Below are 18571 nucleotides of genomic sequence, written 5' to 3'. Positions count from 1 at the left end.
AAGCTCATGTGGAGCCTATGATGGAAATATGTGACTCAAACTGTGGTTCTGAGCGGGTTCGGGTTGGGTGAAGCAATATGAGTAAAAAAATGATGTGTGTCTCCGTTTCAGTCTGAGAGTTCTGCACTTCCCCCCAAACTTCACAGGAAATCCTTTATAATGGTGTTATTACTCAGGACGCAACGCCAGTGCTGAGCTCAGCACTTGTATGTCACGTGGAAACAGCTGTAGTGTGCTTTCATTTTAAACACCAGAGTGTGTAGCTTACAAAACTACTGTTAAGACAAAGTTTTAAAAACTGAAAGAGATTTTAATAATATTTTACAGTTAAATCAGGTTAAATGTCCGCTTGCTCCTGCGTGCACACAGGTTTTCTCCGGGTATTCCTGATGCCCCACCTGGCGCCCTATAGCTGGGATAGGCTCCAGCCTCCCCGCTACAGTGTTGGATAAGATGTTAAGAAAGTGGATGAATTAGTAAGGTTATTCCAGCTGGCATCTGACAAGAGCCCTCAACAGTGAGGCAACAAAGTGTCTCCATGACACCGGAGGACTCCCGAAACAGGCCATGAAATGTTGTAGAAGTTCCTGGAAAGACGGTGTAATTGCACCCAGTGTTTAGTCTACATGTCTAAAACCTAAAAGGCCAAACAAGAACACTCTCACAATGAATGATTTTTAATTGTTGGTAATTGATTTAGCAATTAGTAACAGTCCAAGTTATTTAAAATTGTTTTATTTAATGACCTCTGCCTGCACTTTGCACTTTGATTAAAATCCCATTAATGTGTAAAATTGCTTAATTTCATTTCCCTTTGCTTTGTTTACTCTGTCATGTTTTTCAGGTTTCTTTTTTTGCTCCAAATGAGACCAACTTGTACTGACTCACATTAAAAACTGCCCTGCTGAGCTATTACATAATCACAACAGTGACTGATGAATGGCAGATTGCTTGTTTGTGTGGCACTACTACATTATTAGTCTCCCACTAGCAGAATGAATTACCGAGGACTCAGACCGGAGGGGTGAGAGTGACGTGCTGGCTCCGTCCCACACAGAGCCCCTTCTTGTATTCACAAATCATGCATGTCACCAGTCCGGAATACCAGCGTCTGAGCCAACTTTGTACCCATTGTGCTGAAGATTTAATCTGATCAACTGAGTGCTTCACAGAGCCGGAGAGCTCTGAGTGAGAGATGCTCCAGGTCATGTTGGAATTACTTTGGTGAATCGTTTTTTGCACGTACAGCATGTCAGAACCCAATCAGTGGGAAGCAAGAGCTTCGAGGAATTCTGGGAAATAAGTCATAGAAATCCTGCAGTTATTGCAGGTTTTGGAAAACCAGGTAAACACAGAAGTAATCTAAAAGAGAGCAAACCTCGAATTTTAAGTCCTTAAAACATAAAATAAATTTTATAACACTTGATAAAAAGTAAAAGTCTTGCATTCAGGACCATTTTGTGCAAAACTAGTACCATTGAAACATCCTTTAGTACCTAAAGTAAAAGTACTTATTATGTATGATTTTATAGGAATAGATTTGATTTAATTTTACAACTTTTTAATTACTCTGGGCATCTTAATCCTCAAGAATCATAATTTATTAGTATATTAACAATAAAAAGCTAAAGCTTTAAAAAGTAATGGACACTATGTCTGCAGTCAGCCACATGTCCCATAAGCACCGAAATGAGTTCACAGCAAATCCAGATGAAAAATTTTCAGAGATAAATTAGCCTTAACTAAGACAGAAAAGTGGAGCATTTTCATTCTTTTTAGGATCCTGAAGTGTGCCATTAAACCAAAGAAAGTAGAGAAAGTGGTTCGGAAAAGGCAGGAAACCCGTCCTATGACTTCTCACCTTCTGCGTTGCCACTGTAGTCACAGTTTCCACCCCAGATTTAGGAGGTCGCTTCTTCCTCTTCCTCACTGCAGGGCATGGTGGCTCCTGTCCAACGGCTACAGACTCCTTTGCCACAACGTCCTCTGGCTGGACAGAAGCAGATTTCTCTGCCTTTTCTTTTGCCCTTTTCTTCTTCTAAAATAAGACATGTAAAATAAGATCATGTTTAATTGTTTATCATTGTTTAGCTGAGATAAAAAAAAAAGAGTATTTAATCAAGTATTAACATAACATCTAACATATTCAGGATAGAGTTTGTGTGCTGCTTCAGATATATCCACCATCCAACATGGAACAAAGTTCAGGTTTTACTTCCAATCAAAGGACTCATTTTTAAAGTTCACTCTCCAATTACAGATCTCAGCAATGGAAAACAGATGGTCTCGATATCTGGCACACACTGATGACTGGGCCAGACAAAGACTTTATTTTAGGCACTCATTAAGAGTAGCGCTGTCAGGTAAGAAAACAAGGTGTTTTTTTTTCCTGCTGCTGGAATTCCCTGGCGTGAAATAAAGCCACAACATCATAATTTGTTTAACCCGAGTGGAAGAACATCCATTAGTGAATAGACGTACTTTTTGAGTAGACAGGACTAATTCTGAATATCCTTCATCACGTCGCTGTATAGTCTTCTTTAGAGATGAATCTTATCTCATCTTACAGCACTCAAAGGTTTTGCAATATTTTAGGAAGGGAAATTGTGCAGATTTAACCACAGAAATTATGTTTGACATTTGCATTGTCTAAAACAAACAAGACTTTGTTCACTATTAGAAGATCATCTGGAACCATAATGAAACTATTTAAATGTTGGAAATTGAAATGTAAAGCCACTCAGCTCTAACCTCTGCACCACCAGCAGATGCAGGTCATGAGTGGGAGTTTTAATGGCCCTCATTCTCATGGCCTCCTAATGCGTTTTGAAAAATGCGACTGTAACAAACGACTGACATAAAATGCGACTGACATAAATCTTGGTTGGATCCCTCTCCACACGTGTCCACTAGTGTATCTGGTCATTGTGCTTTCGCAACCAGAGACCAGCAGATAACTGACAGTAACTCCACCACAGTGCCGGGATATGTGCAGCTCTACTTTACATAGAGAGACCTCACATGTCTCTTTGTCCATCCACTTGCTACTGCAGAAGAATATGGACCTTTGGTGGCTTGTCAGTGCCATTCAGACAAAGGACTTCACTCATGGAGCCATTTCAGAGAGGCCCTCCAGATTATCACTCACAATGACTACACAGTGCTTCTCTACTGTGTGACAACACTCATTCTGTCTGTGCCAAAACACACTGACGGAGGCCAGCAGAACTCTCAGCAGATCACAAGGCCACTTGCAGTTTACTTGTAATGGCATCGCAGAGTGACAAGCTTCAGCTGCCAAGAGGTTAGAGTACAAAACATAGAAAGGAAAGACTGCAGAATACATTTATTGGATTTAAAACATGTGAACAGCACCAATGTTGCATATTAGCTGCAGCTTCAGTGGTGTATGCAACGCTTTTAAGCAATCACTGAGTTAGGAGAGGGACTTTTTTGTGCTTTAGAAAGTGCCAGCTCTGCTTGTAATTAAAGACATTCTCTTACTCACACTGCAAACATTAAGTGTATCAATTGCCCTTATTACTCAGAAAGAACACCAAATGCTAAAAACATATTCACTGTTGGATGAATCACTGATGAATCATTTGTTTTTGACATTAAGCTACAAAACCTTTTTAACCCTAAATGCAGTGAGGCTCTGAGTTGGTCCATCACATTGGTTGAGGCTATGACATGCAGCAAGACTGAGGTCCAGGTCATGTTTCCCAGAGGATGCACGTGTGGTTTTGAGTAGAACAATTCAACAACTGATCATTATGAAATCTGACTCAGACATAAATTTTTTTCCACTCAAGATGAAGTTCTAGACCGTTCAGCTTCAAATGTAACCTGCATTTAGAGTTAATTAGTACAAGTAACAGTCTAAATGAAGTTAGTAAACATGCAAAAGCTTGATGCACTGCTGTGATTACAGCATACACAATCTCACAATGTCTTTACGAGTATTTCATCAGATTTAAAGGACACATATTAGAACCATAATCATCAGGGAGTTGACTCACATAAGTGCTACTTTTAACATCAGCAGATTTGCCAGTGTATTTCAGAACAAACAGAGGTGTAATTAAAAAGCATTAAAATGCATCCTTTTTTATTTAAGTGAGTGTTTTGCACACTTGTTCTCTGGAACAGAAATATAGTTAATTTGACCAATTACACCTGTTTATCCTGCTACTATGTGTCAAAAGGGCTGCTGTGAAAAAAAATAAGTATCAAAGCTTTTCAATTATTCATTCTGTGAATAAGACTACTGAAAATGAGTGATGGAGCTGAGTTATAAGATAAGATAACCTTTATTTTTACTCAGTTGTATATAGCATTTGTATTCTATTTTTAGCCAGTGTGTGAATGCGTGTGTGAATGGGTGGATGACTGGATATGTAAAGCGCTTTGGGGTCCTTAGGGACTAGTAAAGCGCTATATAAATACAGGCCATTTACCATTTATCTTATTGTATATTTTATTCTATTTTATTCTACTGTATATAGTATTTTATTTCATTCTCTTCTGTACAGTTGTGTACTGTATTTATTCTTATTGTATTCTAATTTTTGCTTCATAACTTTTGCACTGTCCACTTCCTGCTGTGACAAAACAAATTTCCCACGTGTGGGACTAATAAAGGTTATCTTATCTTATCTTATATTGACATTAACCATCCCAGAAGCCAGACACATCGGGCCCCAATCTGAGCTACTTTTGGCGTTTACAGCTTAGTCACTGCCCGTGGAAATGTTATGTGGGACAGACATGATCCAAATGCACCTAACATTTGGTCCATATAAGGTGGACCTGTGGCAGAGTTACAGCAGTCAGACCCAACCTAAATAAATGCTGCGCGTCAAGGCCAAATGCGATCCATGGAAACTGTAGATGTGGGCCTCGTTTGGGTCTTATTGGGGGTTATCTTTAGGTTTAATCGACCGTGTGAAATATTTTGACGACATCTTTATGTTAAAAAAATGCATGAGAAAATCTTATGGCAGATTTATGGCACATTAGACATAAAACACTAAAGCTGGAAGTTTTCCCAGACAATTTCCATAATGCTGCAAATTATCTTTGACGTACACCTGTCATGGATCGGTACACTGATGAACTTGTCAAGCTCGCTGGTCTTGTCAGTTTTTCTCATCAGCAAGGGAGTTGTGATAAAGTACAAGTGAACGAGGACCCCTGAAGTCTAAGGGAGGCATTACAGGCGGACACATTTGTGAATAGATAATGAAAGCAGGGTGTTCTGAGAAAACCACTGTGATTGAAGAGCCCTGGAGCTACTGAGAAAAATAAAGAACAACGGACAGTCACTCTTACGAGAGATTTTCTCACCTGAGTCGGAGCTTTAGATTTGGAGGGTTTTGCCATCGCTGTTTGGAGAAAGAATACACATCTGTCACATGCACAGCTGATAAGCAAAGTTTACTATGATGTTTCAGTTCAGATGGAACTTGTTTAAAGAATCTGAATATGAGACGATAAAAATAACCTGCGACTTCTCATGGTGGTCACAAGGTGCTTGCAGTGACATGCATGTTGCCATGACTCCGCAAATCACCTCAGCTGCGTGTTGACCCTTGTCATCATATTGTCAAATTTATAACATATCATTAAGCTCACATTACGGACTGTACAACATTAAAATGTAGTTTTACGTGCTTGGTAAAATGGAAAATTACATCTGTGGTGGATAAATTCCTCTCTTTTTAAAAAAAATTGTACTTTTCACTATGAAAGACCCATTGTATCCCCTCACATGGGTAACAGCACATAAAAGTGGTAATAAGAACTCCTCCAACCACAAAAAAAGAGCCAGAGCCAACACGAGCTGGCAGTTTCTGGAAAATGTGGATCCTCCCGTCTTGGAAAGGAAACACTGACAATTTACAATTACCGGACTTTGAGGGGGAAAAATGCGTTTCCACTGAGAGAGTAGTAAAAGCGAGCCTGACTTGAACTTAAGAGTCACAGTAAGCAGCCATGTCAGTTGTAAACCTATCACAGGCCTCCACACACCCACAGAGGGTGAAGGGGTGGGGATCAAGGGCCCACCTACCTGCCAGGTACCTCTCCAGAGAGGGCGATGAGCTGTGGTTCCAGCTGTAGCAGCAGAAGGACAAGAACCAGACGAGGAGGGTAGCCAGTACCAGACCTAGGACCCAGAGGAGCCGGGCCACAGCTGGGTTACTGGCAGCCCAGGTTGTTAAGATATCCATGCTGAAGGCTGCTGATCACACTGATTGCCACCAGAAGAGCCTAACTATCTATGCAGTCTAAATCCAGCAGTGTGACAGCAGCAGAGCTCATGAATGTGCTGCAATTGGCCAGTTTGTGTCCTCTCGGGGCAGCCACAGTGCCTACAGCAGCAGCAGCAGCAAACACAGATGGATACCAGCTGTTCCACAAGGAGCCGGCTCAGACCTCAGCCCACGTCAGCTCTGTGTGTGTCTGTGTGTGTTAGCTTGTGTCTGTTGTGTTTTACTGAGTCCTGGAAAAGTGTGAGAGTGTGTGTGGGTAAGAAAAACAGTTTGGAGGAGTGGCTAAGAGCTGCAGCAGCAGCTAGCTTCACTGTGAGCCACTCCCTGAACATAAGAAGGGATCCTCACACAAAGTGACTGAAACACCGAGGGTCAACTGAGAAATGCACTCGAGGTGCTTTCACATTTTTCCTTGAATACCTGCCAGCTGAAACTTGTGTAATTGCAGGGTAGAGTCACATTCTGACACTAGACGGTGTTATAAATCTTGTGCTGCAGCCGCACTTCCATTTCTTCACACAACATCTAACCTGCACAGTAAAATCCAGATTATCTCTCACCGATAGTAACAAAGCAAGACACAACACACGTTAATTAAATAGATCCAGTCACCCAACCAGTTTTAAATAAACCCACTTCCTTAAATGGAAGTTTCTATAGTAAAGTACTGAAGACTGGTTTTACAGGGCATTTACGCACCGCAAATATTTACTGAGGATGTGCTATCTTGAAGTAGTCGTTCAATCTTTAGAAAAAGGTGTGGTTCAACAATAACTGCACGAGCAGAAACAAACAACTCCGCATGTCAGGATTAATAGAAACACACGAACTGAAAATGACCCAAGGCTGCACTGACGCTTAACCTTATGAGAGATTTTCCTTTAACAGCGAGTGTTTGCAAAAGTTACAAGTTTCATTCATTTGTCAGCAAATCATAGAAACTCAAAATTAAATTCATTGCAGTCTTACAGATGTGCAGCTTTTGAAATGTTACCACTGTCTGCAGATCTGCAAGCGTCAAACAAAAAGTAAACCAACTGTGCCATCTAGTGGCTGAAAGACGACATAAGACATCAACAAAGGGGGGCAGAAATCTTTAATGTAAACTGTCATGTAGGTTTTTAGAGGATTACTTTCAGAGTGCAGGGAAATAAGCTTCATCTTAAAAAACAAATAAAAATAAATCTACTGATAGCAGATTATAAATAGGTTATCATGTAACATCTTGAGTGTCAATAAGCTGCCTCGCTTCATTGCTTTTATTGTTCAATGACAGGCAGTTAAATAAAAACGGTGGATAAACTGACAAATCTGTCAATAAAAAGCTTCAATAACATCCCGAGAGGCTTCCGAATCTTCCTGATGCTCGTTTCAGCTCATGCTCAGTAGAAGCCGGAGTCCTGCGCAGCCCAGTTTGGTGTCTGAGGAAATGACACAAAAAAAAACATCAAAAAGAGAACAAACACAAAGGGCTACTTTGTACAGGTAACAAGAAATTTGTTCCAAATTAGGAACCATCATAATAAAAAATACCTGCCAGCTATTCTGTCAAACTGACTGACAGCTGGGAAAAAAGTTCACATTAAAATAATAAAATCTTACAAAAACTACTGAAGTACTGCAAAAAAGAAAACCAGGAGCCATAATTATAACGAACTGAGACAAATACAATGAGATATGCTCCTGTTTTCCCACATTTATCCATCAGAGGGCAGTAGCACAAAGGAAAAGCATCTGACACATGATTATGCAGGTGAGACACATTTGTATCTTTAAATACAAACACAAACGTTTGCATTTTAAATTGTGTTTTAATTCACTTGTCCCAATGTTTTTTAAAAATGAAATGACAGACGAGTGATCTTGCTCACTGTTGTCCTGCAGATAAAAATCCTGCAGTATTCACTCAGGCTTGAATAAAATACTGAATTGAAATGATGGTTTGCTGCCAGCGTTACAATCAAATGCTGTCATGATGTTTGCAAGACAATTTAGTTTTCTTAACTTTGTTGAACCAAGCAGAAATGCTTCACTGTGCTGTTCATTTTGTCTTCCGGCAACAACAAACACGACCAATGGGTGACATCTTTTAATCCCTGTGCAAAGTCCTCAGATTACCTCGTTCCTGCTGCTGTGTGCCAGCTTTTTCTCAATGTTCATCGCCAACATCTGACTGCGGAAGGACAAGCTCTTGGTCTTCTCGATCACCTGTTGGTACGGCGACACTGCGTTGTTGCCCATCACGACGTGACCCTGAGAAACACTCGCAGGAATTAACATTTCCCCCCTCAAGGACTGAGTTTAAAGTACTTCAAAAATAGCGCTGTGACAAGCAAATAAATACACAGTGTTACTACTCAAATCAGCAGTCGTGGCTGTTTACGCTCAGTGATTTGAAGCTCATCTGGATCAGCGAATGCAGAGCCTCACCAGTTTTGAGTCGATCTTGGCATCAAGTCTGGCGTTACGGATGAGGTTGACGATCCACCTCTCCGCCTCCTCAGGCGTCATGTTGAGTTTGTCTGCCAGCATGCTGGGAGGAGAGAGTGAAAGAGGACGAGGCGTTTCATTTCAGTAAATATCCTCTGGTTAAATCCAAAAGTCTGCTTTTGAATACACTTTAAAAGAACAAGGACACGAGGTTAAAAAACAAAGTAAATAAATATGGGAGCACAGAGGTCAAACAAGTTCAGAATATGAATCAACTGGGCACAAAAAGTTTACAGATCTTGTAGGTTTAAAAAAAATAAAAAATAAAATAAATATATATATATATATATATATATATATATATATATATATATATATATATATATATATATATATATATATATATATATATATATATATATATATATATATATAACTTTTCCTCTAAAAGCAATTATAAATTCAGAAATAAAGACACTGCATAAAAAACCCTGACATACTTGATGCTGATGCACTGATGAATGCGGCAAAAGGTTTCAAAGATGAAGAGTCGGGCATTCTCGATGAAGTCCTCCAGACAAGCGACCAGAAAGAAGTCGTTCACGAGAACCTGACAGGGTCAAAAACACCACAGAGTGGTGAGCATCCATTAGTTTTTATACATACCAGGAACAAACAGAAGAAGTAATTTTTAGTTCCCCTCTGCCAAATACAGGGTTTGCTTTTCAGTAAACACACGCAAGGAAATAACTACATTTCTGCCCCGAAAGATTACAGGCCTCACCCTGCAGTGCTGAAAAGGTGCGTATATTCAGAGCATAATAATACCACCACATGGCAGCCACACATGATGTGCAGGCAAATATTTTCTGTGGTTTAGATCTTCAGCTACTGGTTATTCAAACCTGCATATTAAAATATCTCAGTGAAAACCATCCAAGTAACGATGCAGCACACATTTCTACAGAAGCTTTTTCTGTATAATCACACAGGGCTGTCAGAACTCGCAGCTGAAGTAAGTAATGCTTTTATATTTACAGCAGACAGCAGTGGATGGCACAGCCCTTGGTTTTCCTCACGTTTGTGGGAGTGGGCCTCAAACCATAATCAGGACCTTGCTAGTGGGCGATGCCCACCATCTGTTAAAAATAAATCAAAAATACTGGTGCTAAAAGAAAATACGCACCATAAAAAAATGAAACAGTGTCGTACATGTATGTAAATTATGCATTAATGTGCTTAATAATCAGTTCGTGTGTGTGTGTTGCTTCTGAAGTGGTTTTTCTTACATATTATATATAAAGTGCTACAAGATGTTAATGTGTGTTTATCATCAACCTCAGTACCAATAATATACTACTTTCCATGTTTTGGTAAATGTAGTTTTAAAAGGCTACTTCTAACACATCTCAGCTTCATCACTAAGCAGGTATGTGCAGGGTTGTGGTAATCTCTCTACAGTTAAAAACATCCATGCTTTTTAAAGCCCACAGTGTTTTGACAGATCAGTGGAAAACAGCTTATTTAAATGACCCCACACACACCTTTGACATCAAATATTTTGCCAAAGGACAAAAAAGGCAACGAGAGGCATCATCAGGTATGTGTTTGATTTACTTTAAAAGCAACCGGTGTTTGTTGTTCAGACTATTTTTATATTGTATATCATGTTATATATGTTGTTTATTATATTAGGTGCATCTGTCACATGTTGAGTTTGAATAGTTTCTGTTGTAAAAGAGATCTTTCTATTAAAAACTAAATAAAAGGGAAATGGTGTTGGCCAGAGGGGCCGATGGCGCGATATGGCAGCCTCGCTTCTGTCAGTCTGCCCCAGGGCAGCTGTGGCTACAACTGTAGCTGCCTCCACCAGTGTGTGAATGTGAGAGTGAAGGAATAGTGGAATTGTACAGTGCTTTGAGGGCCCCGAAAAGCACTATATAAATGCAATCCATTATTATTATTATTAAAAGCACAAAAGGAGCATTACAAAAGTAATTAGCTCAGGTTGTACGTAGCGCACTGAATCGACTCCACACTTTCACAGTAAACTCTGCAGACGCCACATTTACACTCTTAAGTCCTGCTATCTTTCATTTAGTGCCTGAGAGCTGTTTGATCTGCTGGTCTGTCTGCTATCGACTGACGAAGCTGTGGATGGTGCTTGTCCAGCAATATTTAAGAGCGTTTAAAGAACCGCTTAAAACAGAAGCTAGTTGTGTTGATCACTACAGACTTATTTGGGAAATTCTGTCAAGCATTTTTTTGACTTGAGGTTATGACAGCAATGCATCAGAGCTGGTAAAGCAGAGTCTTTACTAAAAACTAACCACTCACAACAACACTGGTTAAGATTTATAGAATCTCATTCTTGCAGCTACGTACGGTACACAGCATTTAACTCCATCGTCATGACTAAATTTAACCCACACGGACATTCAGCCCTTTTAACCATCACTGGAGAGCACAAAACTGTTTTTTAAAACCTACCAACATCATTCAAATCCCTAATGATTAGAAATCTGTCACTAAACACAGAGTACTACTAGTACGACTGCATTTCTACAAAAATAAAAGCGACAGCGCAGAAGAAGGATGTTTGAGCGATCTCGAACTTCCAAGAGTTTAGATTTATGAACACACCGATGACAGACAGATGATATTGTGGTTTCATTTCGCAAACAGCTGTTGTGTAATAAATTAAGTCACTCACCACTTCAGCCTTCAGTTTATTTACCACACTGAGGCAGCTTGCTAGCTCACTGATTGTTTTCATATTTCATAGAGGACACGAAGCAGGGCCGTGCAGACAAACTACTTCCTGTCAATCAAGTTCTCAACAAGACTTTAATCCCCAAACTGCACACCGCAAAACAAAAGCAACCATGTTTATACAGTAATTAAGACAAGTTTTTGATCTCTAGAGAAAGAAAAATTAAAAATGTAAATTTATATCCTCTTGAGTGTTACAAACCAACAGAATCCATGACAACAGACTTTCTTAATGAACCATCTTCATTCTTCCATCATTGCGCTCGCTCTGCGTATCTGACAGGATAGTTGAAGGCTTTGCGAGCGCTGCATAATTTATACAAGAGGGGTTAAAAGCGAATTGATGAGAGTGCTTCGAGAATGTGCAAAGTGGTCCCCGAGCACAACTGCAAAATAGAAGTCAAGGGTTTTTAAAGAGAAGGCAACCGAGTCCGAAATCTGACAGCTGTTCCGCTTTGAAAATCAAACTGAATAAAAGTAAGAGCCAGCAAATCAGGCCAGACATGGATTTGCTTGGGTTGAATAGCTGCAAAGTTAAATGCCTGGGACTCAGGAGATCACAGCACCGAGGCTGGCTTCATATCACCCCTCAGTCCCAGCTGACAGCCAACTTTTGTGCGGCGATTTAGGCCTGTGCACGATGACAAAAGCACACCGTCAAAGACGAAAAACTGGATGCTTTTCTTACCGACTCGCACTCCCTCAGCTTCTTCTGCGCGCTGTCGAAGTCGAAGTTCACGTAGAGACACTCCACAAACTCCGTGATTGGGTCCTTGTATGTGTAGGACTCCTTCAGGCGTGAGAGAGAAGCCGTCATGTTGATTAAGTCCTCAAGGCACATTTGAAATAATTACTATAATCAACAGTTTCTCGGTCTTACCTGTTGGATGACTTTCACCAAGTCCTTGAGCACTTGCCTGCGCTTTCGTACATCTTTGTTGGTGATGACTGCGGTTGTGAGATATCGCAGGATATGCGGGCACATTGTCTGGATGGCATTCAGGTATCTGAAAAGCACAAAGGCAGCACGGAGCCGGACAAAAGTTATTCTTCACAGTTAATTTGGTAGTATCAGCAGTCATTGTATTTCAAAAAAGAACCAAGAAAATGCATTCACATAAAGAGAAACTGATAATACAAAAGTAAGGTGGCCGTCAAACTAGGAATATCTTCAATAATGTTCAAAGGTTTAAAAATGTTTCACAGCCATATAACATAAGCAGATGACCGCATCAGTGGCCTGAGCACAAGCCTGGCATTATATTAGAAAGATGACTGTTCTGTGATATAACTGATTATACAGTGACTCACTGAGGCTGGTAGAGGAAGAGCTCGATTATGTTGTCCCTGCCTTTGGGATGGTTGAAGAACACAAAGAGGGACCAGTGAATGAGCCAGGTCCTCTGCTGGAGTGACTGGAGTGGAGAGCTCACAGACTGAAAGGAAACACAACAAAAAACATGAGAAAATGTGACATCAGGCCGGGGTTTCCCGCAGCATACGGCAAACACAACCACACGCCAGGCATCAGCACAGCTTGGTCTGTATACCAGGGATTATTTCTGACTTTTTGCCACTATAAACCTAAAACCAACAACTACACAGGAGTTTAAAAAGAAGAACATGCTAGAAGATGCACATATGGTATACATGTGAAAATCCCTGGAGACTTCCTTCTGGAGTTATCACTTTCACGAGATTTTCAGAAAGGTTGACCTTCGACCCCAAACTTGAGGTCGGGTCACTGAAATTCGACTCTTCCAAGATTAGTATATGCACCTACGGTATCAATTTTAAAATCCCCACATGGCCTTATTGTCAAGTTATCGCATTCACAAACTTCTCCCATCTGTGTTTTACGGCTGAGAGATAAAAAGCTGAAAACAGGCAAATGCTCTGACTTCACACGGTTGTATCTGTCCGCCAATACCCATCAAGTAGTGTGTGCTAATGAATGTGGGGAAAAAGCATTCATTGCTGCCTGCAAGCAGCATTAAATGTGACTCAGTAGGTTAGTTTCTATTTGTGATGAAAGTGAGAAATCAGGTGTACCGTCCTCCCTTCTAAAGCTGGGCTACAGTAGGCGAAGGCCTGGATTTTACTCTGTTGTGGACACGAAAAGCTGGAGACCCGACGGCCGAGTAGTCATTCCTCTCATACTTCTTTTAAGTTTACTGTCTGTTCCCATGCATGGTTGGTGTACTGTAATATGAACAAGTCGGCACAGTCACAAAAAACAGGCAGACACGCAGACGTCTGTGTGGACCCTCACGCTCACTGTCAGATGCTGAAATTTACATCACAGGGACCCAAGCAAACCCAAGGGTAAAAGGGTAAAACACACTTTAATCGTGCTTAACCAGGATTTGGTGCTTTCTTATTTTATATTCACATAAACGTGGAAAACAAACCACCAGTGAACTCTTTCTATGGCCTCTCATGAACAGCAGGGTTGGCCAGAGCTTTTAAGCTTTGCTGCCAGTGTGACTCAAGATTCACAAAACTGAGGCCTCTGTCACACTACAGCCCCTTTTCCATTAGTACCTGTTGTGGCGAATCCACTTAGCAAAAAAATGGATCGGACATCAGTTGTAGAAACGATAGTCTTTATATAAGACTTCAAAAGGGGGAATGTACGACAAAACTTCTCGACATTCGGAGCAACATATAATGGCTTCCCGAAACTTTCTTTGCTAGCTAAAAACCCCAGAGTAACTTTCGTCTACCACAAAGAATTCTGGGAAACGCAGTTTTCTAATGAAAATACCTGTTAAATGCTCCCCTTTAGCAGAAAATTAAATCTATAATTAACAGCTCTCACTAAACATGTGACTAACACTTAAATCACTTACAAAATAACCAAAATGCTGTTATCAAACAATAAACTGTAATAAAGTTACAACAGTACCTACTTGGATCGACTCATCGCGGTTCACCATAGTTTTCAGGGTTTTCCATTAGGTCACAGTACCTGCTACCAATACCTGCTCAGCTGGGGCTCCAAGTGATCCGAGCAGATACTAAAAATGTAACATTGATGTGCCACTGATTGGCTGGTCAGTTAGTCGATGAATCGTGGGAGCATTGAATTCACCAAAATCGAAACCGCCATTTTTGAAACCAGCAACGACTGAAATGCTACAAAAACAATGGTGTGGTTCCAAGTCTTACAAAAAGCCACAGACCGAGCAGCAGGTATATCGTCGCCTTGACATCCACTGTAGCGTTTTCTATATCGACCACAGGTTGGCAACCTCTCTGTGTGACTGGGGGCTTTAATTCATCACCAGCGTTTGACACAAATGTTTGCCGATCAGAAAAGCATCTTAATGCACTTTAAAAACAAAACAAAAAAACAAACAAAGTTATGCAACTTTTTTGAGCACACCAGAGAAGTGGATGTGCACCTCAAACAATCTTTTTAATTATTTTCTTACATTGTTGTCGATAGTTTCCCTTAGACGAGTGAGATCCTCCATGGCTGCTTCCCAGTTCTGCATCAGGATCTCAGAAGCCAATTTTCCCCACAGGGAGCTCAGTGCGTTCCTGTCTGTTGAGGGGACCTGAGCAGACAGCAACAAGTTATCAAAATCAAACCACACCAAGTGCTGTTTAAGAAAAATTAAAGGCATCTAACTTCATATTTACTACACAGTGTATAATTTTTTAAGTTCACATCTTACCAAGACGCGGAAGAAGTAGAGGTATTCTGCAGCCCCAGAGTAGTTACCGCATTCATACTGGAATTTGGCGTACTTGTAAAGAGTATCCAGGTATTCTTGACGAAACTAGGAAGTAAAATATAGGCAATTGAAATGGAAGCTACATTTCACTGAGTTCTTCCATCAGTACTTGTACGATAATAAAACTTGACTTGTCTTGAAGCATAATCAGGAAACTTGGTAATAAAATCCCCCAAAGTTGATTCTGTTAACCTGCGTTTTCACTCAATTCAAACTAACGTCTTCAGTCTCAGATGATTTCCCACAGCCTTATAAACAATGCTGCTGAATAACGACAGAAACCAGCACCACTGCTCGTTAGCTGAGACCAAAGAAGCCTCTTGGATAAGCGATGAAATCTAAATGAACAAAATCAACTTTTGGGATAAAACTGTCATTTTATAACATATCAAGTGGGGATGTGCGCAAGTAGTCAATTAAATGCTTAAATGACTGAGTAATGGTTCAAATTGCCTTTACATACAGGCACAATATCCATAATGTTTAACATTGTCTCATTTATTCTGTTTTCAGACTACTCGAGTTATCATCTGATCTTGTTTTTCTCCTGTTTAACTAGTCGATTATACATCCTCTTGATTCAGGCTAAAATGAAAATTATATTAAGGCTACAGCTGTGCAGTACAGTGAAATCAATGCTGCGTGTTTAAAACTGCTACCATCAATTTCCTCTCTAAGAAATCTGACAGGGAGAGGCTGGAAAGCTGACAGCAAGTGGCTGATTAGTGAATGTGGCAGCATCTTTCATCTTTTTTAGTAAAACAAAGCCCTCCCCTCCCTGCCTTACCCCCCACACTGACAACAAGCCCCCTTTTCTAATGCACACGATGTGGACAATGCTGGCATGCACTGACTAGGCGGTAATAAGAACTGTAATTTATCTGTACGTTAGATTAAAAGCCTAAAATTAAGAAAAGAAATTAATTAGAAAGCAACAAGTATTTACTCTGATTTTTGAATTAGTAATGAGCACACTGGTGCATCATGTTTGATGTTTAAGGATTCAGAGATTTGGATAACAGTCCCGCTGGCTCACCGTGACAGCTGGTTGTTATGGAAACTAAAGCACACATCTAGCTCCCAACTTCCAAGATTAAAATGCAGTGCACCTTTTACCAAATACGAAACACATTGTGCATACACGGCTAACATTTAAATACTCACATTGTGCTTTTCTGACAGATAGTCAAACAGCATCCTCCCATCCCTGGTGAAGATTAAAACAAACAGATGAGACGATGTCAAACAGCTAGACGACTTTTGCAGATCACATAAATAAAATCACAAGAGTAATCTGATCAGAGCTGCAGTGAAGAATGAACAAGGCTTCTGAGAGAGACGAATTTTTCTGACCTCGTGGACTGCATCTGTCGAGTGGTCTCCGGGTCTTCAAACATCTTGACAATTGGCTCCGTCTCTGACTGGAGCTGCTTCAGCTGAGCCACCACAGTACTTCTCTTCTCCCTCAAGGCTTTAGCAGAACAGTAAAACACATCAAAGACAAGTCAGCAGCAGGTAGACAGATTTACTTTGGTGAAAACAAATAAATGAATGCAGGACACTACAAAACCAAAGCAAAACGTTCACTTTAACCACCTAAGTTCATATTATGTTACTAACATTTCATGATCTCTTAACTCTAAACTGTCCAAGTGTGATTCATCAGTAGCTGGACAGTAATTAAAATTACAATACGAAGGTCTGGCTTCTATTTGGCTTTCTATGCTAAACTTTGCTTAAACTTAAAGATTAAGGAAACAATACATAAGATAAGATGGTTTTCTCCTAGATCAAAGGGGGCCTTTGGGGTTGACCAAACACATAACAATGGTTGGTTCCCATATAGTTAAGGTAAAGAGTTTGTGTTACCATAAAGCACATTACTGTAACCCATTTAAATAACTAAACTGCATTTAAGCTTTACCAAATTAAACCCGACTCAATTATTTAAGTGGAAAATCAAGATCTCTTTGTTTTATTCACAAGAAAACCCTGTACAACTGAGGAAAAACCATTGCTAGCTTAAAGAGTCTGTAACCCATCTGTGGTGAGAGGCATTGTGAACAAATCAAATGCGTCTGTGGTATAACATTTCTTACTGTGTTATAACAAAGCAAATAGTTGGGCTGTTTCCTTACAGTGTGGGATTTCCTTGTCCGGATACAGATTTTTGTACACATCCATGGCGAAATCCACCATGTTTGTGTCGCTGAGTAGGTCCAGCTTTCCCTGGAGGAGTTCCTTCTCATTGTAGATCTGTTACAACAACACACATATTCACAGGATTGGTTCCCTTTGAAACGCGAATTCAAATAATGAAACACCGGCATAAACGCTATTTAATAGCGCCAGGATTATCACAGTAGACACGTGAATGGGGTTCCTCCCATTCAGTCAGCTGTTATGCTATGTGCTCACTATAGTCGCTAAGCTATAAGCTAACACGCGGGGTAACAATCATAAGCCAGTTACCTACTGCATGCCTGTTTTATACATTCTCTAACCACTTATGGTGTCTACAACTAGCATTAAAACAATAATCTGGTTATAAAGGACTAAAGTGTACACCCAGTTGCAAACTAGCTATCGTTAGCTGCTAGATGACCGGCTATCTAACGTGACTGTTAGCCAGTTAGCCGGTTAACCCGGCCACAATCATATTTTACCCTATAAACCCCGCCAATAAACAACTGCATTTTACTTTTACACATATCACGCAAAAACCTCCATACCTCTTTCACAGACAAGAACTCCAGCAAAGGGAAAACCAAATGCCGGTCCAGAAAATGTGCTATCTTGGTGGTGAGATCGTACTCTGCCATCTTGACTGGCTTCAAAAGGAAACTTTATTAACAAAAGTGCGACAACAAGGCTCTGCTAGAGAAACTCAAAGCCCCGCCCCGACCTAGAGACCGCTAAAGCGACGTCATCACATTTCCGGTGAGCGCTTCATTCATTTTGGCTCCTGAGTCCAGCTATCTATCTATCCATCTATCCTTGCCTGTCTTCATTTGGTTAACCATTAATTAAATAGCCATTAATTAAATTATATAAAAATAATTTAATGTTTTAAGCCCGCTCTGTGCTCGCAACAAAATATATTTGAGATTTTCTGCCACTGTGCGCCCCCGGTTGTGACCCAAGGCCCTCGACCAAGGCTCTGGTGGCCATCCCACAGTCTGGGCTGAGAACCAAGCAGGCTTTTCCTGCCAGGACACCCACTCTCTGCAACAACATCCCCGAGGAGATCAACAAGCTCACTGTCAACTTTTAAATCCATCTTAAAGACATATTCTTATAACCAGACTTACTATTCTGCTAGTGAGTTTTTAAAATTTCTTAATTTTTATT

The 18571-nt window shown here is 40.4% G+C and overlaps 1 protein-coding gene across 1 annotated transcript; it reads right to left on the bottom strand.

Moving 5' to 3' along the window:
* Window positions 1-7362: 7362 nt before the first annotated feature.
* On the bottom strand, window positions 7363-18105 carry eif3eb (eukaryotic translation initiation factor 3, subunit E, b). The gene is made up of 13 exons (XM_087835112.1): window positions 17953-18105; window positions 17359-17476; window positions 16574-16691; window positions 16385-16427; window positions 15161-15265; window positions 14915-15040; window positions 12789-12913; window positions 12358-12484; window positions 12166-12267; window positions 9206-9315; window positions 8706-8808; window positions 8394-8528; window positions 7363-7696 (listed from the first exon to the last, which is right to left on the bottom strand). Exons 1-13 carry the CDS (start codon window positions 18040-18042, stop codon window positions 7658-7660), a joined length of 1341 nt encoding a protein of 446 aa, XP_087691238.1. The 5' UTR covers window positions 18043-18105; the 3' UTR covers window positions 7363-7657.
* Window positions 18106-18571: the final 466 nt, after the last annotated feature.

This window comes from Neolamprologus brichardi, chromosome 22, assembly GCF_056152115.1.
Source record: "Neolamprologus brichardi isolate AB-2024 chromosome 22, ASM5615211v1, whole genome shotgun sequence".
Taxonomy (NCBI): domain Eukaryota; kingdom Metazoa; phylum Chordata; class Actinopteri; order Cichliformes; family Cichlidae; genus Neolamprologus; species Neolamprologus brichardi.
The sequence above is the reverse complement of the archived record's forward strand: the minus strand, read 5'-3'. Positions and strand labels throughout refer to the sequence as shown.

What these genes read in the sequence shown, in the direction of transcription:
- eif3eb (XM_087835112.1), bottom strand. Translation starts at nt 18,042, where the DNA reads ATGGCAGAGTACGATCTCACCACCAAGATAGCACATTTTCTGGACCGG. An exon ending in CTCTTCCTCTACCAGCCTCA is followed by an intron (nt 12,485 to 12,788) that starts GTGAGTCACTGT and finishes TGTGCTTTTCAG; the next exon opens with ATACCTGAATGCCATCCAGA. An exon ending in AGCTGAGGGAGTGCGAGTCG is followed by an intron (nt 9,316 to 12,165) that starts GTAAGAAAAGCA and finishes TGACCCTGTCAG; the next exon opens with GTTCTCGTGAACGACTTCTT.